The sequence below is a fragment of the Aethalodelphis obliquidens genome, unplaced genomic scaffold (genome assembly GCF_003676395.1).
Source record: "Aethalodelphis obliquidens isolate GAN/ISIS:26980383/991018 unplaced genomic scaffold, ASM367639v1 scaffold43, whole genome shotgun sequence".
Classification (NCBI taxonomy): domain Eukaryota; kingdom Metazoa; phylum Chordata; class Mammalia; order Artiodactyla; family Delphinidae; genus Aethalodelphis; species Aethalodelphis obliquidens.
Window position 1 is genome coordinate 8,494,302 of NW_020837987.1, and position 27,527 is coordinate 8,521,828.

The 27,527-nt window shown below is 50.2% G+C and overlaps 1 protein-coding gene across 3 annotated transcripts; it reads left to right on the plus strand.

Moving 5' to 3' along the window:
• Positions 1-221: 221 nt before the first annotated feature.
• SUPT5H (SPT5 homolog, DSIF elongation factor subunit) lies at positions 222-27,077 on the plus strand. Of its 3 annotated transcripts, XM_027079526.1 has the most exons (30): positions 222-320; positions 585-662; positions 5,585-5,750; positions 9,376-9,441; positions 9,982-9,993; positions 10,514-10,583; positions 10,680-10,748; positions 10,858-10,923; positions 11,209-11,239; positions 11,978-12,046; positions 15,492-15,743; positions 16,937-17,026; positions 17,135-17,205; positions 18,783-18,888; positions 19,120-19,213; positions 19,302-19,438; positions 19,866-20,021; positions 20,121-20,267; positions 21,133-21,279; positions 21,366-21,491; positions 22,369-22,453; positions 22,778-22,897; positions 22,982-23,084; positions 23,168-23,295; positions 23,387-23,492; positions 23,946-24,104; positions 24,226-24,394; positions 24,510-24,713; positions 26,486-26,581; positions 26,669-27,077. In XM_027079526.1, the coding sequence occupies exons 2-30, from the start codon at positions 588-590 to the stop codon at positions 26,810-26,812; spliced, it is 3,264 nt and encodes a 1,087-aa protein (XP_026935327.1). In that variant the 5' UTR covers positions 222-320; positions 585-587; the 3' UTR covers positions 26,813-27,077. The 3 variants fall into 3 exon arrangements, with proteins under 3 accessions (XP_026935327.1, XP_026935328.1, XP_026935329.1); XM_027079528.1 differs by lacking the exons at positions 222-320; positions 585-662 and adding an exon at positions 675-4,873; XM_027079527.1 differs by lacking the exons at positions 222-320; positions 9,982-9,993 and having other exon boundaries at positions 355-662.
• Positions 27,078-27,527: the final 450 nt, after the last annotated feature.

Here is a 27,527-nt window from a genome sequence, read left to right on the forward strand (position 1 = left end):
ATGCTTCCTCACGGCTTGGCACACCACGTTAGTGATCTGGACTAAATTCAAGCAAGCACTTATTTCTGGCTAGAAAAGGCCGATCCCAGGGTGTTATAACACTCCGATTTGACCATCCCAAGATGTCTGCTCCACGCTCTACTTTAAGACATCTCTGCCACTCTCAAGATGGCGTCCTGGAAGTGCGTCACCGGGGATGAGCCCCAGAAATCTCGCGTTAGGCGGGGCCAAGTGGTAGGTTCTCGCGAGAGTCACGTCAGTCTCAGCCAGGCGTCGTGTGAACAGCAGCTGGTGCCGAAGGCGGAGGTGGCACCTGAACGGTGAGCGGTTGGGTTGGAGGCCGTGGTGGCAGGCCCGGGAGTCGCCGGAGGACAAGGAGGTGTAGAGACCAGATTAGGGGACTCGGGAGGTATAGCGGGTGGCGTGTGTCGGGGGGTGGTCCCATTTTGGGATCACGGTTGCCGGATCAAGGCTGCCGGAAGTGCGCTTTTTCTTCTCCCCGGGAACCCGAGGGGAAACTGAGGCTCGGAGTGGGGCTCGGAACTGGGGGAAGCGCTGAGGCCGCCGTCTTTTCCTGCGAGCAGAAGATGTCGGACAGCGAAGACAGCAACTTCTCCGAGGAGGAGGACAGCGAGCGCAGCAGTGACGGCGAGGAGGCCGAGGTCTGTGGCTGGGACGCTGGGGGAGGCGTTGCGCTTGGGGACAGGACCAGGGCAGAACGGCCCATGTGGAAGCTTAGCGGGGATCAGAAGGATCTCTGGCCTCTGGGAGCTTCCAGGTTGTCGGGAGAGATAGGGAAGTAGGCAAGCCCAAGTCAAGCAGAGGCTCAGGTGCTGGAGACCCGGGATGTTCCAGGTCCAGTGATTTAACAAGTGATGTGTTTGAAGGACTTGGCATATAGTAAGAACTCACTATTAGTTTTTATATTTAGGTGTGCTCAGTCATTCCAGAAATATACTTCTAGCGTCTACTACATGCTAGACACACTTCTTTACCCTTGGGCTACGCCAGTAAACAAAACAGATTTTTAGAATCTTTCTTTGCTCTGGTGAGGGTAAACAAACGTAACTGAGAAGTAAATCATTTAGTGAGCTAGAAGGCACTCTGGAGAAAAGTAGAGTAGAGAAGGGGAATAGGGAGTGCTGGTTGCACTTTGGGTAGGGTGATCCTGGTGAGTCTGGGAGGGTGACATTTGGAAAAAGATTTGTGAGGTGAGTGAGTGAGTCATGTCATATGGAAGAAGGGTGTTCCAGTAATGGGGAACTGCAAGTGCAAAGTTGGGAGCATGTCTGTGATGTTCAGAAAGTAACAAGAAGTTCAGTTTGGCTGGATCAGAGTGAGTGCAACATAGAAGTAACAGGAGCCAGATCTTGTCGAATCTTAAAGGCTGTGGTGAGGAATTTGTCCTTAACTGAGTGAGATGAAGCCATGAGAAGGTTTTGAGCAAAGGAAGCATGTGATCTAATATTTTGAAAGGATCACTTTAGCTTCAACCCAAAGGGGTCTGTTGAATGTCACTGTTTTAGGAACCAAATAAACATTTCCTGGGACATAGCTGATTTCAGATATTATTTTATTAGCTATTAGCCTGTTTTATTTATTTCTCATTTACTCGTTTGTTGAACAGGTAAATGTTTGAGCATCTATTGCTATGTTCCAGACACTTCCTAGGCGTTGGAGAGAGTGGAGCAAGGCAAATTTCTGCCTTCACAGAGTTTACAGTTAGTAGGCAACAATTACAGACAAAGAGATGGCAGTATGATTATAGAAACGTTAACTTATTGCTTAAGTTAGTTGCCAACACTTGTAGAAATTTCATGTAAAAATCAAGCTCTCTTGCTTTTCTGGGACAATGGGAGGAGCGAGCAATCTGAGTGACACCCCAGCCCTTTTCTCAAGAAGTGGCATCCCTTCTTTAAAGTTAGGAATTTTCTCCAGTTCCCGGGATATATTAATTGCCATTTGTCATCATGCAGATTTAAGAAAAGGAAAGATTTCATAAATCTGTGTTCTGGAAAACATCAGGTAGGTGAAGAGTGCCATAGGTTTCCCTTGAGCTGCCCTACTTATTTACGTTTCCTGTCTGCCCTCTGCAGGCATTTGATTGTCAATCCTTGTTGCGTCCTTTGGGGAGTCCTCAGCTTGCCATGGTGGGAATGGGACAAGAGGGAAGATGACACAAAGGGCCTTTACTTGAAGCTGTCTCATTGAGTCCTTGGTCTCTGACTCATGGCTTCAAGACACTTTGCTTGTGGTTAAAGCCTGATGGTAATGAGACCCTCATGAGCTCTCTGTCTTGAGGTGGAGGTAGTTTTATAAGCAGATGGTTACTCCAGGGGATGCTGAGGACGGACTGTGTAAGAGCACGTTCAAGCCCTGAGGTAACATAGAGATAGTAGTGAGAGCTATCTCCTCAGAAGATGCGGAGCCAGGTTTGGAAAGAAGACTGCTGGGACTGAGCCAGGGGGATGATGACAAGGTTCCTAGAAGTCAGGCTGTGGTCCTCTTGTAGTGTGAGTTGTTAAAGTAAGGGACGTTGTGGGCTAGTTAGGATTCTGTATTAAGCAAATAGAATTGACCCTTGAACATGATGGATTTGAACTGCTCGGGTCCACTTATATGTGGATTTTTGTTCAATAGTAAATTGTACTGCATGATCCAAGATTGGTTGAATCCTGAGATGCAGAACCGTGGATACGGAGGAACCTTGTATTCGGAGGGCTGGCCATAAGTTATGTGTGGATTTTTGACTACACAGAGGGTTGAAGCCCTTGACTTCCATGTTATTCAAGGGTCAGCCTTATTTTTTTAAAGTCATTTTCTGTTCCCAGCCCCAGGCTGGGTGGTGTGTTAGGGACCCAGCAATGCCTGAGCTAGCATGGGCCTTTCACTTAGGGAGCTAGCTCTCGGTGGTCAGGGCTGTGATGGAGGAAGCCCAGAGAGTTGTGAGCCCAGAGAATGTGCCGGACTTTCCCTGGTGGGGAGAGGGCAGGCGTCACTTCCTGGAAGAGAGGGTATTTTTTTTTTTTGGATAATTTTATTCTTTTATTAATCTTTGATATATATATGTATTTATTAATAAAATTCAGAGTTGCTATATGGAGAAATAGCTTTGTACCAATATTGTCTTTGTATGTGTTTATCAATAATGTATGAGATTGCCTCATATGCTCCTTTTCCTTTATTCTCTTGCAGGCAGTAGATGTAGTTATCAGTTGTTTTTAAAATTTCTAGGCAGCCGAAGGACTAACTAGTATCACTTAAATAAAGAAGGCAAATTGTCCCAAAGTAGGAACAATTTACCTTCATTATGGAACATAAAGTCCTCATATGAAGGGGGAAGAATTTCATAGTTAAAAGCTTTGAACTACAGAAGATTTATGAGTAACTATGTATGTTGTTTCCAAGTGGACTCTATAATTAATGTCTAGGGGTTATCTTTGGTATACAATGGATTTTGATTTTTTAAATATTATTAGATAATATACAAAAGAATATATTTAATTGTATGTAAGTTATGAGAAATAATAAAAAGGAGAGGGTATTTTGATTGAAGTATGAACAAGAGGCAGAAGAGAAAGGCTTTTTATGCTGAGGACTGGCATGGATGATGGACAGTGCTATGAGAGCATGCTGCAAGTGGTTCAGTGTGGCTCAAACCTAGCATTTAGGAGGGGGAGCCCAGCGAGGCGGATGAGAGGGAGAGGCAGAGGGCACAGTGTGCACTCCCAGACCAGGCTGCTAGGGAGCTGGTTCTTTGCCTGAGGGCAGTAGGGAGCCGTGGCTGTGTTTCAAGCAGGGCACCAAATGATCAGATTCGTGTTTTTTTGTTTTGGTTTGGTTTGGTTTGCTTTTGTTTTTTGGCCGCATGGTGCGCGTGTGGGATCTTAGTTCCCTGACCAGGGATTGAACCCATTCCCCCTGCAGAAGTGTGGAGTCTTAACCACTGGACCACCAAGGGAGTCCCCCAGATTCGTGTTTTAGGTCATAGTTTCCCAAGACTGTAGGATGTTTTCCAGGTGGGGAGTAATGAGAAGTGCTTTTAGGTGGAATAAGAATAAGACCTGAAGCCACATTGACTCATTTAGTGAGAAAGTTATTTTCTTTTTAGTTGTACACCCTATCTTTTAATTGGGTCATGGAGAAAGTTTCACTTTAGTGCTACTGTGTCTTGAACACCTTTCTGAAATTTGCTAGTCTCTGTGTTTGGCAGGGAGAACAGGCCTTAGACTTAGCCTGCAGCAGGCAACAATATCATGTTGGGACTTAGTAACATTACTTTTATCTTTATGGTTACTTTCTGTCTATAACTAGCTAACCTTTAAAAAGTTTTAACTTCTGAAACATTTCAAAACAAAAAAGTTTGCCTCAGAAGTAAAAATTTTAGTGAATTTAAAGAAAATATTAGATAAATGGGTTGTACCGATGTGGACATGGCAAAAAGTCATGAAGTTAATGAGCGAAAGGTTGAAGTTTGGGGAACACTGTTTTGTGTGGGTCATTTCCTTTTGTGGTTTGTATGAAAAAGAGGGATTGGAGGCCAAGAGACAAGAAAGGAAGCTGGGGCAAGGATTCAGATTTAGAGGGCAATGTTCTAGCCTAGGCTAGGGGCTGTGCAGATGGGGAATAAGGGACGGATTGAAGAGACGATGCTCAAAAAGCAGAAAGGTCAAGAATTTGGTGCCTGATGGGAGCTAGAGGAGGCAAGCACAGGTCTAGGGGAAGACACAGAGGCCAGTTTGGGGTGTGGTGGTTGTGAAGGGCTCAGAGGACATCTGAGGAAGGTATCCAGGAGGCTGCTGGCACAGGAGGGTCTCTAGTTCTGGAAAAAAGTAGGGGACTGGAGACTGATGGGATGTCATCTACAGAGACAGTAAGTGAGATCGTGGAAGGTAAAATGGCCAGGAAGAGGGTGCATGGAGGGAGAAGGAAAGTGGGCCCTTGGTTGAACCCTGGTCAATCACCGATTGAAGCCAGTATTTGAGAGGTGAGCACAGTAAAGGGAGCCTGCAGAGGAGCAGGCGGAGAGGTTGGAGAAAAGCCAGGAGAGTGTGATGTGGCAGACACCAAGGGAAGAGCGTTTCCCTGCATGAAGAGTGGTCGGTGGTGTGAGAGGTCTTATAGGTAAGGACCAAAGAATGTCCATAGAACAGCTGTGAGAGGCGGTCAGTGGCCTTGGCAGCAGTGTGGACTGGAAACAGACGTGGGAGTCATCACAGAGATGTCCACCACAGCCAAGGGAGTGGATGAGATGGCCCAGGGGAGTTGTAGCATGGAGAGAGACAAGAGCCAAGGACCAAACCTAGTGGAGTGATAACATTTAAAGGCTCGGTGGAGGCTAGCAAGGAGATCTAGTTTGGGGGGTGGGGTCAGCTCCCAGATATTGGTTGGGTGGATGGCGGTGCTGTCACTGAGATAGGATGGCTACCAGGGAGGCCTGGCCAGGGTGGAAGGACATGTATGCAGAGCAGAGGGGGCTGTGATCGTCCAGGCAGAGCTGAGGTCAGATTTAGGGGTGGAGAGCATGGTGTCTGGATTTGGGGGTTTCAGTACACTGGTGCCCCAACCCTACCTGACCCTGCAGGTAGAGGAGGAGCGGCGGAGTGCAGCAGGTAGTGAGAAGGAGGAAGAGCCTGAGGAAGAAGAGGAGGAGGAAGAGGAGGAGGAATATGATGAGGAAGAGGAGGAGGAAGATGATGACCGGCCCCCCAAGAAACCCCGCCACGGCGGCTTCATTCTGGATGAGGCTGGTATGTGACAGGGCTGGCGAGTGCTGAGCAGAGGCTGGACTTCCACCTTCAGTTCTATTTCTCCAATGTACTTTTTAAACATTTTCTTTTGGTAAATGTCAAACACACAATCGTAGGGTAGTTTACGGAGCCCCCGTGTGCCATCACGTAGCATCAGTAGTGAACAGCTCAGTGCTGCCCTGTTTTGCTTATTCCTGCTCACTCCCACCCACCACTGGATGATGTTGAAGCCAATCCCAAATACACAATTTAACCCCAAAATATTTCATATGTATTCCTATAAGATAGATCCTTTTAAAACCCAGTTACAATGCCATTATCCTCCTTTAAAAAACTACTAATCGTGAAAAGCTCAGATGACCTAGAAGTAGGCAGCTGGACAGGGTAGTGGAGGCTGACAGATGCAGGTCCCTTCTGGCCTCGCTCTGCTCTTTTCTCCACGTGGCCCTGGGCAAGTTGCTGCCTGTCTGTCTGAGCCTCTTTTCCCCCTTGTACAGGGGGACAGGCAGTTCTGCCGACTTCAGCAGGGATATTTTGGGGATTTGGGGGACTATGCATGTAAAGCACGTCAAGCTGATGGCAGCCCAAAGTATAATGCCCAGCCTGCAGTAGGCCCTCAGAAAACAGGGTTATTATTTATGTTACATAGACCCACAATGTCTCTGCTGTTCTGTAACTGCTTTTCTGTTCAATGCTTGTGGAGGTAGATATAACATAGATAGTTTAGGTTAAATGAGTTAATTCTTGTAAGGAAAGTTTTCTGAACATTTGGCAAGTACTCTGTAAGTTTTAGCTGCTCTCATCATCATCATCATCACTGTTGAAATATCTGTTTTTTTCCAGTGGCTGCACATTGTTCCATTCTGTGATGTGCTTTATTGAACCAATCTTTTGTGGGACATTGATGTTGTTTGTAGTTTTCAGTAGTATAAGCAGCATTGCCTTGAGCATCTTCATATAACATTTAGACTCACATATGCAAGTTATTACCTAGATCAGGCATTCTTAATCTTTTTTGTACTGTGACCCCTTTTGGAGTGTGAAGTGTGATTCCCTGACCCTTCTCAGAATCATGTTCTGAAATGCATTTAAAAAAATACACAGGATTCCAAAGAAAACAATTATATTGAAATACAGTATCTAAATATTAAGAGAACATTGTGATGTATGTGCTTCTTTTTTAGCACATTGAAATAACAAGATTTAGTGGAGGATCTGTTAAGAATCTAATTTTGAAGTAACACTGATTGTGAGTAATATTTTAAGATATTTATAGCTGTACTGTGCTATGAAAATTATCAGATTTCATGGCTAACACTACTGTGGTTTGTTGCCATTGCGCATAATTGATGTAAATACTAAATTTCACTTAGAGATTAGTGAAAATGAAGATGTAGTTTTTTCAACTAACACAGACGTGGCAGATTTTTTACATGGTAAATCCCTATAAGTCAAATTGCTGGACAAATGGGATGCATTTTTTTTTTTTTTTTTTGCGGTACGCGGGTCTCTCACTGTTGTGGCCTCTCCCGTCGTGGAACACAGGCTCCGGACGCGCAGGCTCAGCGGCCATGGCTCACGGGCCCAGCCGCTCTGCAGCATGTGGGATCTTCCCGGACCGGGGCACGAACCCGTGTCCCCTGCGTCGGCAGGCGGACTCTCAACCACTGCGCCACTAGGGAAGCCCGATGCATATGTTTTTAAAGCTTTTTGATATCTTTGGCCAAATATCAGCTCCTGAAAATGTTGCTACTTGATACTCCCACCATCCATACATGAGAATGCTTGTTTCCCACACGCAGGTAAAGAGAAGCGACTTGAAACACCACCCTTCATTTTCTTGGGACCTTCTTACCTGAGAGGAAACCAGGGAACAGAGGGGCAGGAGATGCTCTAGGTGTTCCTGGTTCTCAGAGAGCTTCGGCCCTTTTCTGAAAGGCTGAAAGGGAGGGAGTCCTTGCTTAGAGAGAAAGTCTTAGACAGCAGATGGGCTCAGATCAAGAGAACGGATAACGTGCCATGTGACAAAGATGTGGGCCACTAGGGACACCTACTTGGTGGTGGTGGGAGTGACATTCAGCACTGCCTGTGGCGATGCCCATTAACATCTACCACATCAGGACCCTAGATCCAGCAATTCCCTTTTAGGAGATCACCCCACAGGTACATAAGGATACAAGAACAAAGACACTTGCTGCGGTCCTGTTTGCAGTTGCAAATGTTTGGTGATCTAAATGCCCATCGATGATAAGAGCCTGGCATAATGAACTATAGGACAGATAATGAGGCGTGTGCTGCTATGGAAGAACTCCAAGCTACTAGTACTGCTTTAAAAAAGAGGGTGGGACAGAACAGTGTCTTAAAAAGGTGTGTGGAAGGGGACTTCCTTGGTGGCACAGTGGTTAAGAATCCACCTGCCAATGCAGGGGACACGGGTTTGAGTCCCGGTCCGGGAAGATCCCATATGCCGTGGAGCAACTAAGCCCATGCGCCACAACTACTGAGCCTGCGTTCTAGAGCCCGCGAGCCACAACAACTGAGCCTGTGAGCCACAACTACTGAGCCCGCATGCCACAACTCCTGAAGCCTGCGTGCCTAGAGCCCATGCTCCGCAACAAGAGAAGCCACCGCAGTAAGAAGCACGCAACCACAGTGAAGAGTAGCCCCTGCTCACCACAGCTAGAGAAAGCCCGCGTGCAGCAACAAAGACCCAATGCAGCTATAAATAAATAAATAATAAATAAGTTTATAGGAAAAAAAATTGTGTGAAGGGAAAATAGTGGTGGGGGATTTATATGCATTTCTTGTATAAGGTCAGATTACCTCTAGACTAGAAGCTGGTCACACAGTTGCATCTGAGAAAGGGGATTGAAAGGGGTTAGAAATGGGAGGGAGACTCACTGTACACTTACATCCTCTGTACACTTTGGATTTTTTTGTTGTGTGTTGTTTCAGTTTTTAGTGTAATATTCAATACATACAAGAGTATATGTTATGTAGTGGAGAGGTTAAGCGCATGGACCCTGGAGCCAGACTGCCTCTCAGGTATCAGCTGAGAGTCTTTAGGCAAGTTAGGTGACCTCTCTGGGTTTCAGAGCCCTTACTGTAAAATGAGAACAATGGTGGTACTTCCCTTAGGGTTGCCAGGATGATTCAATGAGGAATTTGGGAAGTACTCAGAGGAGGGCAGGGCACACAGTACGCTCTCAATAAGGGTTGGCTGTTACAAATGTAAGCGAATAATAATAAAACCAACAAACCACAAATCCTATCTTTAAAAAAACAAACAAATAAAACTATATACCAATTTTCCTTTCCCTTGATAGTTGGGAGGGAACTTTTCTGCTTGCTTATTTTTATCATATTTTTAAAATGGATCTGTGGATGGTAGGGGGAGGGATGACTTCTAGAGTCAGGCGGATCTGCACATTAGACCTGACCCTACTGCTTGAGGCAGTTCTGAGGCTCTGGGTGAGAGCCTCACCTGTCCAAGCCTCAGTGTCCTGACCTGTGAGGTGGGGATTTGTAGTGCCTGTTGCCCAGAGGAGATGTTTCCTGGGAGCTGTTGTCATGAGGTCGTCTTTTCCCTGGATGCCCCCCTGATCACCTGGCGTTTCCGTTTCAGATGTGGACGATGAGTATGAGGATGAGGACCAGTGGGAGGATGGAGCAGAGGACATCCTGGAGAAAGGTGTGTGTGGGCCCCACCTCTGGGAGACCACTGGGGGTGTGGCCGAGAGGGCCTTGAGGGCCCACCCCCACCCCCATGCCCGGAGCCACCCCAACCCACACCCTCCTCACCTTGCTTCTTTCTGTCGTTGCCAGAGAGGCCAGCTCTGCACCCTTTTCCTTTTAGGCCCATGAGTTGGGGGGATGGGGGCTGTGGGGAGAGGACTCTGGGCTCCTAGGGCCCCAGTGAATCCCTTCTGGGGGCTGTGGGGGTGGGACAGGCTCTATCCCAAGATACCCCCCACTTCCTGGGCCAGTGCCACCCCTTCCCTGTTATTTTCCGTTCTGTGCGCCTCATACATTTCGGCTTCTCCCCCCACCACCTGGTGCCTGGCCTTTACTTTTGATTTTCAACCTTCTTGTGTCCCTCCCTTCCCCTTCCCCCAACCCATTGGTTGATTTCGCTGCTATAATTTGGCTCATACTTTGTCTGCCCTCGCCCACCACCACCACCACCACTACCACCACCACCACCACCACCACCTCCTCTTCCTCCAAGTAGAAGAGATTGAAGGTAAGAACCTGAAAAGTGTGCTTCCCCGACCCTCCTCCCATATCCTGACATCTCCTCCTTCCTGCCTGTGGCACCCTCCCTCACCCCTGACCCCTCCCCGGCCCCGGGGGCTCTGACTCACGTAGGGTCCAGAGGCAGGGGGTCTGGGGCCAGGTCTCCAGCAGTTGTTGGCCTGGGAAAGCGTGTATGTGTTTATGTGTGCGTGTGAGTGTGAGCATTGCCGGTAGCAGGGTGAAGGGGTTGGGGGGCTGGGATGGAGTTCAGGATGTGCTTAGGCAGTGGCGATGAGATGGGGAACAGCTGGATGTCCCCAACTGCTGGGCCCCATCCCCAAGGAGGACACTGAGAAGCAGGATGTTGAGTAGGCCAGAATAGGAAGGTGAGGGTTAGGGGTTTCCTCAGTGAGGCATCTGTTGCCCCAGGACCCACCTCTGACCCCCTTAACCCGCACCGCTTTCTCCAGGCCCCTGCTTGCTCTTCATCTCCCCTTACTCACCCCATCTGCCCATTTTTTTTGCAGCCTCCAATATCGACAATGTTGTCTTGGATGAAGACCGTTCCGGGGCTCGCCGCCTACAAAACCTCTGGAGGTAAGCAGTGAGGGGAAAGGGAGGTTTGGGGGCAGGTCAGCCCACCCTCCTCTCCTCAACCTTCAATTCTTGTTTACTTTCCCCCTCACACCCCAGGGACCAGCGAGAAGAAGAACTGGGCGAGTATTACATGAAGAAATACGCAAAGTCATCTGTGGGAGAGACGTAAGGGTGTGGGCTGGGCTGATGGGAGGCTGGGAGCAGGTGGTTCCTTTCCGAGAAGGGTCAGGGGTCTGACAGACCCCTTCCTTCCTGACGGCCTTTCTCTCTCCAGGGTGTATGGAGGATCCGATGAGCTCTCGGATGACATCACCCAGCAGCAGCTGCTCCCGGGAGTCAAGTAAGGGGGTGGGACAGGAGGGCCGAGGTGGGAATTTTTACTGGGGTGATGTGCCCACACGGCTCACTCCCTGAAATAAATCAGGTCACAGTGTCACACAGAGTGGTGGATGGTGGGAAAAGAGGGGAAGGGCAGATTGGCACTGTTCTCCTGTCTGCTTATGGATGGAAGGATGGAGAAGGGAGAGGGTGTGGAGGGAGAGGAAGAAGGATGGGTGTGGTGATTTGTATGTTTCATGATCAGGAGACAGTTTCACTAAAAGGCTTCCTTTTCCTCTCCTGTCAGGGATCCCAATCTGTGGACTGTCAAATGTAAGGTATGTGCTCTGGCCTCATGGCTTGGGGGAGGCAGGGGAATGGGAGAGGCAGCCTCATTGGGGGGAACTCTCCTTCTGTCTTTCCTGGGTCTTCTTGATCTGTCACTCTCTTCCTTCTGTCTGCCTCTACATCCGTCTCTCTCCCCCCACCCTCCTCCTCCCCTCCCCTCTCCCTCCCTCACTCAGTGTCTCCTCCCTGTTTTTCTTGCTGTCCATTACTCTTGCTCTGTAATCTCTCCATCTCTCTTGCTCCTCCCTCTCTCCTACTTTATCTTTTTTTTGGCCACGCCACGTGGCTTGCAGGATCTTAGTTCCTCAACCAGGGATCGAACCCAGGCCCCTGGCAGTGAGAGTGCCAAGTCCAACCACTGGACCGCCAGGGAATTCCCACTGTCTTACTTTATCTTTTTTGCTTGATGATTCTTTCTTTCTTTTTTTCATTGAGGTATAATTGGCTTACAATATTATGTAAATTTCAGGTGCACAACATAGTGATTCACAATATTTTGAAGATACTCCATTTATAGTTATTAGAAAATTTTGGCTATGTCCCCTGTGTTGTACAATATATTCTTAAAGCTTTATTTTATTTTATACATAATAGTTTGTACCTCTTAATCCCCTACCCTTATCTTGCCCTCCCCTGACTCTGTCTTTCTTGCTGCTGTCTCCTGCCCCCTTTTCTATGTCCTGTTCTCCATCTTGTCATTTCTCTTAAGTCTGCCTTTCTTCTTCCAGATTGGGGAGGAACGGGCCACAGCCATTTCCTTGATGCGCAAGTTCATTGCATACCAGTTTACAGACACGGTAAGTTGGGTAGGCAAGCAACTTGTGGGTGAGAGACAGGTAAAGCCCAGAGTGAGGGACAGTACAGGTTCAGGGGTACCAGATACCCCTTGCACTGAGCAGCACTGCCTGGTAGGTGAGCTGCTTCAGCTAGAAAATGACCACTTTCTGGATCAAAGTGTTCTTCATGCCTTATAGAGGTACTGTCTTTATTCTCTCTGCATTTCTGGCAGGATTCCCCAGCCTCTGCACCCCTCTGGAAGTCAACCATCTAGCTCCCTGAGCCTTTTCTGCCTGAGAACGAGTTCTGCCTGTTCACCAACCCTGGTGGGCAGCTGTCACCCTCTTACTGTTTGGTTGCGAGTCCCACCATAGGGCAGTGTGGCTAAGTGCATCACAGAACAGGCCTTTGGGGAGGAGAATTCCTTCCTTCTCTCTTTCACTCAGTTATCAAAATCCACTGAGCCCCTCCTCTGGGCTGGTCCCGGCATTGGGAGATGCTGAGGATACAGCTGTGACCATGCCAGAGCTGGTCCCTGCCCCTTAAGGGCTCATTCACACACAACACACAAAACATGAAGTAATGCCGGCTGCGTGCAAGGCAGCAGATGCTGCATTAAGGGCACAGATTTTTCTTTAGACTCCTTGGTTTTGAATCCTGCCCCTGCTGCTTCCTCACTGTGTGACCTCTATCAAGCCGCTTCCCCTTGTTGCGCCCCTTGCTTGCCCCTCAGCATCGTTAGGATTAAGTATATTTGAATATGTCCAATCCTTAGCCGGGACTTGTTCTGCAGCTTGTGTTCAGTAAGTGTAATTGTTATCATAGGCGTAATTGTTAGTTTTGGAACCAGGACGTGCTGGTTGGTAACTTTCTCACTGAATATGATTTGTGTTAGGCTGAGTGCATAGCTTTTACCTGCCAAAACAGTGGGTGTGTGTCAGTGGGACCAAGTGGACAGTTGCAGGATTTGCAAATCATGATTTTGAATGTGCTCATACTTCTACCCTATGCCCTGGGCGAGATTCTAGTGACCCCATTTGAGATGGGACTGAAGTGGTACATGTATATCATGAAAGCCAAAATCTCTCCATACCCAAGTCCCATTTTTCAGAAGTAATTACTGTTGGTTTGTGTGTCTTTCCAGACTGTCTTCTCTGCATATTGAAAAATAGGTATTAAAAAAAAATAAAATGGTATTATATACGTATCATTCTGCAGAGAGCCTTTTGTCAATACCATAGTCATCTTTCCATGACAGTAAACATAAGGTGGTTTCCATTTTTCACTACCACAGCGAATACGGAAACAAACTAGGTGCTTTTTAAAAAATTGAAATATAATTCACGTACTGTATGAAAACATGTTGCTGGATTTGGTCTTCTACTATTTCATTACAGATTTTTGCATCTATATTTATAAGGGATGTTGGTCTGTAGTTTTCTTATGATGTCTCTGTCTGGTTTTGGTATCAGGGTAATAATGGATTCATAGGATTAATTGGGAATGTTCCCCCCTCTTCTATTTTTTGGAAGAATTTGTGAAGGAGTGGTATTAATTTTTTAGATGTTTGGTAGATTTCACCAGTGAAGCCGTCTAATCCTGGGCTTTGGGTATGTGTGTGTGTCTGTGAGAGAGAGTGTGTGTGTGTGTGTGTGTATGTTTTTTGCTTATTAATTCAATATTTTTACCTCTTATAGGTCTATTCACATTTTCTATTTCTTTTTGAGTCAGTTGTAGTAATTTATGTCTTTCTACAAAACATTCATTTCCTTTAGGTTATCTAATTTATTGTCATGCAGTTATTCATAGTATGCCTTAAAATTCTGTAAGTTTGGTTGGTAGTAATGTCCTTTCTTTCATTCCTGATTTTGGTAATTGGAGTTTTTTCTTTTTTTTCTTGGTCAGTCTGGCTAAAGGTTTGTCAAATTTGTTGATCTTTTCAAAGAACCAACTTTTGGTTTTGATGGTCTTCTCTATTGTTTTTCTAACCTCTATTTTACTTATTTCCACTCTGATCTTTATTATTTCTTCCTTCTGCTTGCTTTGGGATTAATTTCCTCTTTCTCTTCTAGTTTCTTAAGGTGGAAGTTTAGGTTATTGATTTGAAAAAAAATTTTTTTTCAGTTGGTGTTTACAGCTGTAAATTTATCTCTAAGCACGGCTTTTTCTGCATCCCATAAATTTAGTATGTTGTGTTTTTGTTTTCATCATCTCAAAATATTTTAAAATTTCCCTTACTATTTCTTCTTTGACCCACTGGTTACTTAGAAGTGTGTTCCGCATATTTGTGAACCTTGTAAATTTCCTTTGATTTCTGACTTCATTCTGTGTGGTTGAAGAATATATTATACTTCATATGATTTCAATCCTTTTACATTTGAGACTTGTGTTGTGGCCTAACATATGGTTTATCCTGGAGAGTGTTCAGTGTGCCCCTGACAATTCCACTGCTGTTTGACAGACTGTTCTAGCTATAGATGTCTGATAGGTCTTGTTGGTTTGTAGAGTTGCTCAAGTGTTCTGTTTTCTTGTTGATCTTTTGTCTAATTGTTCTGTCCATTGTCGAAGGTGGGGTATTGTAGTCGCCAGTTATTATTGGTGAATTACCAATTTCTCTCTCCATTACTGTTGGGTTTTGCTTCCTGTATTTTGAGGCTCTGTTGTTAGGTTCATATATATTTATAATTCTTATATCTTCTTGATGGATTGAACTTTTTATCATTATTAAATGTCCTCTGTCTCTGGTAACAATTTTTGTCTTTAAGTCTGCTCTGCTGTTAGTATAGTCACTCCAGCTCTCTTTGGTTCTAGTTGCTTTTTCCACAGAACATATGTTGGATGTCTTTCTGTGTCACTACATATAGATCCATCTCATTGTTTTTTTTAAGTACTACATTGTATTTCATGGTACAGGCAGACCTCGGAGATACTGGTTCCAGACCCTCACAATAAAGTGAATATCATAGTAAAGCAAGTCACATGAATTTTTTTGTTCCCCACTGCATGCAACACTTATGTTTACACTATACTGTATTCTATTAAGTGTGTCATAGCGTTATGTCTAAAAAAAAACAATGTACAGACCTTAACTAAAAAGTAATTGCTGTTGGGAAAATGGCACCGATAGACTTGCTCCCTGCAGGGCTGTCACAAATCTTCAGTTGTAAAAAACACAATAGCTACAAAGTGCTATAAAGCCAAAGAGCAGTAAAACGAGTTATGTCTATATGGTTATTCTGGTTATTCCATAACTTAACAAGTCTTTCTTTGGGGGCATTTAAAAATTTCCAGTCTTGTTTGTTTTCTATGCTAAATGGCTCTGCAGTGAATGTCCCTGTGTGGGGGTCATTGCACAAACGTGTTTCTGTGGGATAAATTCCTAGAAGAGAGACTGCTGAGGTGGCGGTCATTACTGGTACCAGCAGTCGTGTCTCACTGTCTCTTTTCACTGGCTCGGCCCTCCAGCCCCTGCAGATTAAGTCGGTAGTGGCACCCGAGCATGTGAAGGGCTACATCTACGTGGAGGCCTACAAGCAGACCCATGTGAAGCAGGCCATCGAGGGCGTGGGCAACCTGCGGCTTGGCTACTGGAACCAGCAGATGGTGCCCATCAAGGAGATGACAGATGTGCTCAAAGTGGTGAAGGAGGTGGCCAACCTGAAACCAAAATCCTGGGTCCGCCTCAAGCGGGGCATCTATAAGGACGACATCGCTCAGGTGTCTGGGGCTGGGTTGGGCTGGGGTGGCCGAGGAGGCCAGGGCTCTCTGTTCTGTCCTCCCCTCCTTTCTCTTTGTCCTTTCCAGCCCCCTGACTAGTGCAGAGAGCAGAACCCCACAAGGATCAGGTGAAGCAGAGTCTGGACTTTGTTGTGAGCACACAGGAAAGGGATAACCATCTTCTGTGCATGTTCTATGCGTGTTGAGTAAAGATCTGAAGGTGGTGAGGGAGTGAGCCACGCGGAGTTCTCGGGGAAGGGATGTGGCAGAAGGCAGCCCATGAGCTAGGACCGTCACTGGCCGAAGCAGAGTGCATGAGGGTGAGAGTGGCAGGAGATGAGTTCAGGAAGGCAGCGGGGCCTGTGACTCATCCTAGCGCTTTGGCTTTTACTGGAGTCAGATGGGAGGGCTCTAAGGGATACAGTGTGGCTTGGATTTTGATAGGATTATGCTGCTGACTGCATTGGGACTAGACCACTGGTTCTCAAGCAGGGGTACCCCCAGGGGGACCTTGCACAATGAATGGAGACATTTCTGGTTGTTTTACCTGGGGAGGGAGTGGAGTCTGATATCTAGGGGCTAGAAGCCAGGGGTGCTGCTAACATCCGTCAAGGCGCGGGACGGCCGCCACGACAAAGGCTTACCCAGATGAGAAACCCTGCAATAGACTGGATGGGCCACGGGAGCAGGGAGACCAGTGAGGAGACTGCTGCCACAGCCTAGGTGGCAGGTGATGGTAGGACAGGACTGAGGCTGCAGTAGTAGAGGAGGGGGGAGAGGTCAGAATTTTTGAAGGCAGAGCTGACAGTTTTGCTACCAGGTTGGATATGGGTGTAAGAGAAAAAGAGTAAAGAATGCCTCCCACGTTGTGTGCCTGAGAAGAAGGAAGGATGGAGAGGGACAAGATGGGGAGAGGAGTGGGTTTGGGGCAATCAGGAGGTTAGTTGCAGTTACGCTGGGTGTGCGGGACCTTCTAGACATCCAGGTGGAGATGTCAGGATGGTAGTGGATACTCAGTTTCAGAATGGAGGGAAGACAGGCTAGAGAGTGAATTTGGGGGACTTGTCAGCAGTTTCATTTCTTCCCCATCACCCTCTGTCCCTTGCCCTTCCTGGCATCTCCTTTCCCTTTCTGTGTCCGGGGTCAGGAGGGGAGGGCTGGGCCCCTGCTGACCACCTGTCTGGCCTTCTCAGGTGGATTACGTGGAGCCGAGCCAAAACACCATCTCCCTAAAGATGATCCCACGCATCGACTACGACCGCATCAAGGCCCGAATGAGCTTGGTATCGTGGGGATGTGCTGCCAGTGGGGAGAGGGGGTGCTTGATACCCCTGCTGGTGGCCAAGCCCTCGTCCCTCACCCTTCCTACTCATGCCCCTTTTCCTACACAGAAAGACTGGTTTGCCAAAAGGAAGAAGTTTAAGCGGCCTCCACAGAGGCTATTTGATGCAGAAAAGATCAGGTGGGTGTCCTTGGGCTGGGCCAGGCCGGGTGCCCAGAGCTGTGGTGTAGGATATGCCTTTGCAGGTTCCCCCACAGGGCTGGGCTCCGGGAGCCATCCGTGGTTTGTGAGTGGTTAACTTGGCAGTATAGCCTTAGCCATGTTATTTAACATCCTTGTGCCTTGGTTTCCTCTGCTGCAAAGATTATAATAGTAACCCCCACTTCCTAGGATTGTATTGAGACTCAAATGATTTAATATGTGTGTGTACCCAGAACAACACTTGACACCTAGTAAGTGTGATTAATGGTATCACATATTGCAATGAGATTTATCGACACATCAGGCTTTATAAAGTCTCTTACCCTCATCTCCTGATGCCTGGACACCTCAGTTGTGGGTACAGAGCCCCTTCCACTCAGGGTGTCTCCCTCCCCCTCCCCGCTGGATAGAGCATTGGAGCAGTCCAGGGTTTCCAGTGTTCCAGGGCTGCCGGGGGCTCCAGCGGGAGGGCAGAAGAGGAGGAGTTGGAGAAACAAGAGCCAGTGACACTTTTCCTCTGGTCCTGTTCCGGAAACACATCATGAGCAGCCAGTTTTTCATTCTCTTAAAGGCTGGACTGTAGAATGAGCCTTTTGATTTGCCAGCCTGGGCTAATACCTCCAGGCCAGGCCAGATTAATACTTCACATGCCTGAATTGGACTCATTTACACCAGTGGTCTCCACTCATCTGGACATCCCCTGCTGAGCACAAACTAGAGTGACCCTTCCCTGCCCCCCAGTAGCCGGTCTGACGCAGTGCCCAGACATGCGCAGCTGAGCAGTCTCGCCTCTTGCCAAATGTAGCGTGGGAATGAGAAGATGATTGAGCAGTTGGCAGGAGGAGCTCAGCCTGCTCCCTAGCGCTCCGTTTTTGAGAGCGGGGCAGGCTTTCCCTCCCCACTCTAGAAGCATGGGCAGGAACTAAGGTCCCCCTGTCCCACATGCAGGGCCATTAGAGTTAAGCACAGGCTTGGGAGTCCCACCGCCCTGCATTTGAATCTTGACTCTCAGACTCAAGGGCTCGGCCATGTTGGCCATGTGGTGTGCCCTCCCTGAGCCTCCTTCTCTCATTTCCCTGGAAACAAGGCTCATATTACTGATGTCATGGGCTTTGGGGAGGAGTCGGTGAGGTCATATGTGTCCGTGAGTGTTAACTGTTAGCAGTGTCTGATACTTTGTCTAGCTAGTACTCACTGAGTGCCTGCTGTGTGCCAGGCCCTGTTATAGGGGAAATAGTGAATAAAAGATGCTAAGTCCTCCCCTTCTGGAGCTGCCATTCTAGTTAGGAAGATGGGTCAAACTTGCTGTAGTGGAAAATAAAGCAGGGACGGGGGGCAGCAGGGTGCAAGAAGGTGGGTGCTGTGCGCCCTTCTGTTGAGGCGGGGCCTTCGGGCTTTGTGAGAGGTCACTCTCGCCAAGGGGTGTGTGTTTTGGGGGGGGGATGGCTCAGGCATCCTGTGCCCTTTTCCCCCTTTGCCAGCAGAGGAGACTGAGGTACAGCAAGATTCTCCTCTTAACCTCCACTTCCAATGTTCTCTCCCCCACAAACTCCCAGGTCCCTGGGGGGTGATGTTGCCTCTGATGGTGACTTCCTCATCTTCGAGGGGAACCGTTACAGCCGGAAGGGCTTTCTGTTCAAGAGCTTTGCCATGTCTGCTGTGGTGAGGGTCCCAGAGGGGGTCGTGCTAATGGCGGTGGGAAGCGGGGAGGCCAAGCTTTCTCCCTCCTGCAGTCCAGGCCCCAGAACAGTGGGTTATCTGGGCTTGTCTTGGATCCTCAAGTTAGGAGTATCCCCAGGGGATTAATCTCACCATCTCTCCAGTCCGCTCAGCCGGGCTGTGACACTGACTTTCATCCACTTCCTTCTCTTCCTCTTGTCTCTTGGGGCTCAGATCACGGAGGGTGTGAAGCCCACACTCTCTGAGCTGGAGAAATTTGAGGACCAGCCAGAGGGCATCGACCTCGAGGTGGTGACTGAAAGCACAGGTATTTGGTCCTGGTCAGTAACCCAGGCCAAGGAGGGGGCGGCCCATGGTGAGCAGCCCTCAGGTTAGCCCTGTGCCTGCCCCCACAGGGAAGGAGCGGGAACACAACTTCCAACCTGGGGACAACGTGGAGGTGTGTGAGGGTGAGCTCATCAACCTGCAGGGCAAGATCCTCAGCGTGGATGGCAACAAGATCACCATAATGCCCAAGCACGAGGACCTCAAGGTGGGTACCATGCTGCTCGTGTGTACGTGGTGGGTTGAGGGCATGACGAAACCATGGAGTAATCTTGAGGGCACTGGTTTTAGTTTGCTTAGGGGTGGTTGTGTCTGAGGCTTGTCTAGGCCCAGCATGGTGTGTCTGGGGTGAGGCTGTCTCCAGGTGGGTCTGAGGAGGTGTCTAGTCTGGTGTCATATGTCTTGGGGACAGGCTGTCTCTGTGCGGGGTAAAGGGTTGTGCAGGCTGATATCCTGAGTCTCCGGGGCAGGCTGAGGTTGGTCCAGGTGGCCTGGGGTAGTCTGTGGTTGGGGGTGAGCCTGGAGTGGGTTTTGGCCAGGGTCCTTCTGAGACCACGAGTGGAATCTGAAGAGGGGGAGACAGATGGGTTGTGGTGACTTCCCCTCACTTGCTTGTCCTCACACCCGACCCCTAGGACATGCTGGAGTTCCCGGCCCAGGAACTTCGGAAGTACTTCAAGATGGGGGACCACGTGAAGGTGATTGCCGGCCGGTTCGAGGGCGACACAGGCCTCATTGTGCGGGTGGAGGAGAACTTCGTCATCCTCTTCTCGGACCTCACCATGCACGAGGTAGCTAGTGGAGGGCTGGGAGTGGGGTGAATGTGCCAGGAGGAGACCGAGGCCGATGAGCCACGTGGACCCTGCTTCACCCTTTCCCGTCTCCCACAGCTGAAGGTGCTCCCCCGGGACCTGCAGCTCTGCTCGGAGACGGCATCAGGTGTGGATGTCGGGGGCCAGCATGAATGGGGGGAGCTGGTGCAGCTGGACCCCCAGACCGTGGGTGTCATCGTGCGACTGGAGCGGGAGACCTTCCAGGTGTGTGTGCTGCACGCAGAGGCAGGCTTACTCTAGGGGCTTCCTCTCCCTCCAGCTCCTCATCCTGGGAGGTGGCCGCACATGGTGGCTAAGATCCCAGACTGCTCAGGGTTGCAGACGTGGCTCTGTCACCCATGGCCAGCTGTGTGATATCAGGCAAGTGCGTGTCATTTACCCTCTCGGTGCCTCAGTATCACACCCTGTAAAAAGAAGATAGCAGCAGCATATACTTCGTCAGTTGTGACTGAATCCGTGACATCAGATACGTACCCAGGCATTCGGTGCTTTCTCAAGGGCTGGGTACTGCTGGTGCCTTCCTCCCCTTCACCGTGCATGTGGGAGCCACAGAGTGTAAATGCTTAGGACCCTGGGCTCTGGATTCACATCTCAGCTCTGTTGCTCTGTGCTGTATGACCCTGGGCTAGTAACTTGCCCTCTCTGGGCCTGAGATTTCCCCTCTATAAAATGGGAATTGTGACAGCATCCATCTCAGAGGGAAATTTTGAGGCCTCAGTGAAATCTTGTGTGAAGAATTTAGCATGGGTCTGGCACAGAGTGATGGGTAGACATTAGCTGTTATGTTAACATCTATTCCTCTGCTCATCTCTCAGGTCCCTGATGCTCAGTTGGAATGGAGGCTCCTCCCAGAGGGTGTTTTGGAATATGACTGGGGACATTTTCGGTTGACCCAGTGCCTGGGGGGTGGTTCTCTGACATTACCTGCCCCAGAGTCAGGGAGTCTAGACATCCTGCAGAGCTTGGGACAGTCTCCTACAGGAATAATCATCCCACTGTAGGGAAGCCCTGCTCCACCTCACCCCTTTCTACTCTCATCCCCTCAGTATCCCCTCCCCTCCCTCCGTAGGTGCTGAACATGTATGGGAAGGTGGTGACTGTCAGGCACCAGGCTGTGACCCGGAAGAAGGACAACCGCTTTGCCGTGGCCCTGGACTCAGAACAGAACAACATCCATGTGAAAGACATTGTCAAGGTCATTGATGGCCCCCATTCAGTGAGTATAAGCTCCTGCCCGTCTGTCACATCTGAAAGAGTTGGGGTGGGGCATGGCCACGAGAGTGACCGTCCTTCCCCATCCAGGGCCGGGAGGGCGAGATTCGCCATCTCTTCCGCAGCTTCGCCTTCCTGCATTGCAAGAAACTGGTAGAGAACGGGGGCATGTTTGTCTGCAAGACCCGCCATCTGGTGCTGGCAGGGGGCTCGAAGGTGAGACAGGCATGGTGGCACCCTGTCTGTTGGCCACCTGACTCGGCTCTCTGACCTACCCTGGCCCCAGGAGTGCCAAGAATGGGCTTGTGGAGGATTAGGAGGGCAAGTGTCAGTGTCAGATCCTTGGCAAAGTACGGAAAAAAGGGTTATTGGGATACTGAGCTATTTACCAAATAATTTGTTCATTCAGTTTTATTGTGCACCTGTTAGGCGCTTGACACGGGGTACGGCAGTGAACAAGACAGAAAAATCTCTGCCTTTCTAGTGCTGCTGCTCTGGAGATGAACAGATAAATAAATACATGCATAATACAATTGGGACTGATGGCAAGCACTATGAAGAAAAATAAAACGGGATAAGGAGACAGAGAATGATGGGCGCTGCTGCAGGTGGCATTTGAGCAGAGACCTGAAGGAAGGGTCAGAGAGCCACCTGAATGTCTCAGGGGAAAGCAGAGTTCCTGAGGTGGGATTTGTAGGGAAGTTGTACAGAACCAGGTATCAGAAAGGAAATCAAACCTGGGATCTGGGGAGCTGGGACCAGGAGGTGGTTTTCTCAGGCCCTGCAGGTGGAATGCTGAATTCCCATGGCTTGCAGTTTCTGTGTCACTGGGGGTTTAAATTCCTGACTACCACGTTTTAATCTCCTTGCCCAAGGGAGGCCTGGGCCTCTTGATTGACAGGCCCACAATGGCATAGGGGTGACTGTTTTCCCAAAGGGAAATTGAGGCATTGTGACCAGAAGGAGGGAGGCAAGGCTGCTGGGCAGGTTCAATCAGGAACTGTTCCCAAATGGCAGCAGGCAGTGTGGTGCAGGGGCTGGGAGCCTGTCATCCAGGCCCTGCCTTCCTGTTCACTTCTTGCCCTTTCCCCAGCCGCGAGATGTGACCAACTTCACAGTAGGTGGCTTTGCCCCTATGAGCCCCCGGATCAGCAGCCCCATGCACCCCAGTGCTGGAGGTGAGGGGAATTTGGGGTGGGGATATGTCTGGGGGGTGGAAGAGAGAGGCTGTTCAGCCCACACTCACTGAGTGTCTGCTCTGGGCTGGCCCGACCATGATGGGGCTCACAGCCCAGGGAAGACCCGACCCCCTACCACAGTGCAGCTCAGGGTGGCTAGGGCTGTGATGGGAAAGCCCAGGGCTCTGGTGGTGGGCCCCCAGAGGAGCCTCCTAACCCAAGAGTGGAGGGAGTCAGGTGAAGAGGGGGCTGGAGGGTACCCTGACTGTGGGCACAGCACATGAGAGGATGGCCCCAGGGACTGGTGACAGTCTTCTTCCCCAGGTCAGCGTGGTGGCTTTGGCAGCCCGGGTGGTGGCAGCGGCGGCATGAGCAGGGGCCGGGGGCGGAGAGACAACGAGCTCATCGGCCAGACTGTGCGCATCTCCCAGGGGCCTTACAAAGGTGACCTGCAAGACTGTGTGGAGGCCTGGGGAGGGGCACGGTGAAGGAGAGCCCACCCAGCCTGACCTCCTGCCTCCCCACCAGGCTACATTGGCGTGGTAAAAGATGCCACGGAGTCCACAGCCCGTGTGGAGCTGCACTCCACCTGCCAGACCATCTCAGTGGACCGTCAGCGCCTCACCACAGTGTACGGGCCAGGGCAGGGCTGGGAGGGAGGTTGTTGGGTGGTGCAAGAGCCCTACTCACCCCACTTGTTCTCTGTGTCTACAGGGGCTCACGGCGCCCGGGCGGCATGACCTCGACCTATGGGCGGACACCCATGTATGGCTCCCAGACGCCCATGTATGGCTCTGGCTCCCGCACGCCCATGTACGGCTCTCAGACGCCTCTCCAGGATGGTGAGCACTCCCACGGGACAGGGATGAGGGGCAATGTGGGGGGATCTGGAGCCAGGACAGAACTGATGGACACACATCTCTCCCGTTCCAGGTAGTCGGACCCCGCATTATGGCTCTCAGACGCCCCTGCATGATGGCAGCCGCACTCCTGCCCAGAGTGGGGCCTGGGACCCCAACAATCCTAACACACCGTCACGGTGAGGGCCAGGAGCTTGGGGGCTGGGGCGGGGTTCCCTGAGCCACTGGGTGTGTGTGCCCATGTGCGTGAATGGTTCTGCTGTGTTTCTGTGTGATGGACCGGTCTGTGTGGTCCACCCTGTGTTCTCTGCTCAGCCCCAGGCTGGTTATGTGAAGGGGTAGGCAAGGCTGGGGCTGGGGGCAAAGTAATCTTTCCAGCTCCCATCGTAGTAGCATGCTGTGGTCAAGACCTGGGCTTGGAGACAAATTGTGTGATCTTGGTCATGTGACTTTGGGCAACCTTATCTCTATTTCCCAAGTCTCCTCACCTGTGAAATGGAGGCCTCTGGGTGGGGCTGTTTGTGAGGATGAAGTTGCCTTGGTTTTGCCTGGTGTTCAGCGCTGTTCTGGAAGCATTTGCTATATCATTGCGATCACCACAGTCATTCTCAACAGACGTCTCTCCCCAACAGGGCTGAGGAAGAATATGAGTACGCGTTCGATGATGAGCCTACACCATCCCCACAGGCCTATGGGGGCACCCCCAATCCCCAAACACCTGGCTACCCAGACCCCTCGTCCCCGCAGGTCAACCCACAGTACAACCCGCAGACGCCAGGGACGCCAGCCATGTGAGTCCACTGGGGCTAGGCCTTATCAACCGCTGTCCAAACCCTCCCCACTGCCACCACCTCCTTCTCTCCCCTTCTAATGCCCCCAGCTAATGCCCCCCACCTCTCCTTGTCTCTGCAGGTACAACACAGACCAGTTCTCCCCCTATGCAGCCCCCTCCCCGCAAGGCTCCTACCAGCCCAGCCCCAGCCCCCAGAGCTACCACCAGGTGGCGCCAAGCCCAGCAGGCTACCAGAACACCCACTCCCCAGCCAGCTACCACCCCACCCCCTCGCCCATGGCCTATCAGGTACTGCTCACTTGGCACGCCCTTGAGGGTGGTGGGCTAGGATGGGCCTTGGGCCTATAGGGACAACCAGGCCAAATAACCTGTTCCCAATGACCCCATCCCTTTTTCCCTACAGGCCAGCCCCAGCCCAAGCCCTGTTGGCTATAGTCCGATGACACCTGGAGCTCCCTCCCCTGGTGGCTACAACCCACACACACCGGGCTCAGGCATTGAGCAGAACTCCAGCGACTGGGTGACCACTGACATCCAGGTGAAGGTGCGGGACACCTACCTGGATACACAAGTGGTGGGGCAGACAGGCGTCATCCGCAGTGTCACGGTAAGCGCCCAGGCTGGTGGGTGGGCGGGCATCCCTTCCTTTGGGGTCCCCAGTCTCTCTGGTTACTGTTTTCTGTTTTCTTTTTAACTGTCTATCCCCATTTTCCAGTACTCATTTATAGCTGGAAAAACAGATGTGGAAAGGTTTGGCATGTAAGCTCTACAGGCCAGGGACTTCTGCCTTTTGTGCTCATGGCTGGGTCCCCAGCGGCCTGGGACAGTGACTGGCACCCAGGAGTGTGGTTACTTTTTGACATACTCTTCTAAGATCAGTTCAGTAACATGGACTAAGTGCTCCTCTGTGCCAGGCTTCGGCTTAGCGCCAGGCACCCACGCCCCCCGGGCGTTCCCAGCTCCAGCTCTGCTGGCCTCTCTCCATTCTTCTCAGTCACTGAATTCTCAGCAGCCTCAGGGCCTTTGCTTATTACTTTCCTCTGTCTAGAACTCTCTTCCTGCCATTCTTTGTCTAGTTAACTCCTACTCATCCTTCAAGAAAGCACTTGGGCTGTCTCAGATCTGTCTCTTATGGGTCCATGTAATTCTTTTTCATGTTATCTACCTGTTTAAAAGCTTAAAGTTTATCCTGGTGTGGTTCTTTGATTACCAAGCCTATATTTTCTTCCCAAGTAGCCCCAGTTCCTAGATGAGGGACTGACACCTTGTTGGCCCCTCAGTAAATATTAATTGAATTAATTAAACACCAGAGAGGAAGACAGCTCCAGGCCCTACCCTCACAGATTTCACATTCCAGTGGGGGAGACAGACACGTCTCCAGACAGTGACAGCCCAAGTGGCCAGAGCTGGGATATAGGAAGCCCAGAGGGCAAGGGGAGCTATGTGAACCCAGGGAGGCACCTTATCCAACTTTGGAAGGGATCAGGGATGGCTTCCGGCAGAAGGTGACATCTGCGCTGAGACCTGAAGAATGAACATGAGTAAGCCGAGAGAAATGGCTGGGGAAGGGGTTGAGTGTGTTCTAGATAGAGTGCACGTGCAAAGGCCTGGAGGTGAGGGAAAGCCTGGCACAAATTGGGGGGTTGAAGTCTCTTCATTGTGGCTGGAACATAAAGATTCAAGGGGGAAGGTGAGTGATGAGGCCAGAGGAGTGGCTGGAGCTGGTCACATGCCAGCCTGGGGAACTTGGATTGTGTCCTGAGGGCACTGGTAGGTGGTGGAGGAATCTAAGCAGGGGAGTGGTGGGATCAGATCCGTGGTTTGGAATCAATTCACTATGTTGCTCTGTCATAGTTGGATCGGGGCTGGGAGCCCAGAGGGAGGTCAGGCTGTACTACAGAGCTGTGGGGAGGAGAGGAAAGAGGGAGGTGGGAGAGACCCTCAGGAGGCTGAATGGACAGGCCTCAGAGCTGGAGGTTGTTGGTGAAGTTGCTGACTAAGACGAGGTCTAGAGCTCTGGCTGGTGCCGGGGACCATTGGGCCATCCTTGAGACGGAGACCCAGGATGAGAAGCAAGTGTGGGGAAGAAACTGAGGCCAGTTTGGGACACGATGAGTCAAGAGCCTGAGAAACAGTCTCCCTTTTGGCCTAAGTTAGCTTCATGCTGGAGCTTCCCTTGCTGATCTGATCACCCTGCCCCCATACACCACAGACCCCAGGCCTTGGAACCAGGCCCAGCCTTCACCTTTCCTGCCCCTGTGTCACTTTGGGAAAGTGACTTCTTAGAATAAGCCCTGATCCTATGTCCCTTGGGGGGGGGGGCGGTATCAGTCCTGTGTTGGGAGCAGGCCAGGCTGACCAGGCTGTCCCCACCCCCAGGGAGGCATGTGCTCCGTATACCTGAAGGACAGCGAGAAGGTTGTCAGCATCTCCAGTGAGCACCTGGAGCCCATCACCCCGACCAAGAACAACAAGGTAAGGGAGGACAAAGGGATGTGGGGGCATTGGGCTGCTGCCAAGGACCGTGACCCCATGTGTCGTGTTGTCCCCGCCCCCCCCCAGGTGAAGGTGATCCTGGGTGAGGATCGGGAAGCCACAGGTGTCCTGCTGAGCATTGATGGCGAGGATGGCATAGTCCGCATGGACCTTGATGAACAGCTCAAGATCCTCAACCTCCGCTTCCTGGGGAAGCTCCTGGAGGCCTGAGGCAGGCAGGGTGGACTTTGGCAGATGAATCTGGTAGATGGAGAGTGTCCCTCCTTCCTTTCCTGGCCCTTGGCTCTGACACAGGATCTGGGCCCTGGAGCAGGGCTAGCCGGGTTGATCAGGATTTCTTTTATTTTCCTTTCTGGGTTCCTGTCTCCCTCCCTGATATTCATGGGAATCAGAGTAGAGTCGACAGGGACAGTCCCCACCTTCCCCAGCTTTCTTTTGTGTTACGGTCTTTCAATAAAAAGCTGTTTGGTCAAAAGTCGTGTGTGTGTGTGTGTGTGTGTGTGTGTGTGTGTGTGTGTGTGTTCTGGTTTGTAAGTGGGGTCATTTGCAGACCCCACTTACTTCCACGCTGTGTGGTCTTAGGCAAATAACAGTCCTACAAAAGCCTGTTTCCCCATCTAGAAAATGATACTCCCTACCCCAGAGGGCTGTTGAATGTTTAAGACATTGGAAAGAGATTATTAGAACAGAGATTATTAGAACAGAGCCTGCCATGTGATTGACAAAGTTACATCTTACTCATGCTCGAGTTAAGTGAAAATCAGTGAGTATCCCTCAGGAAGCCTATATTGCTCCTTTGGTGCAGGTTACAGCATTTGATAGTTTTTTCTCTTGAGCCCACATAGCAGTGACACCAGAACTGCTGTAGCTTGTGTAAGGGCGTGGGGATGGGGAGCAGTGTGGAGAGTGGGCTTAGTACTTGACC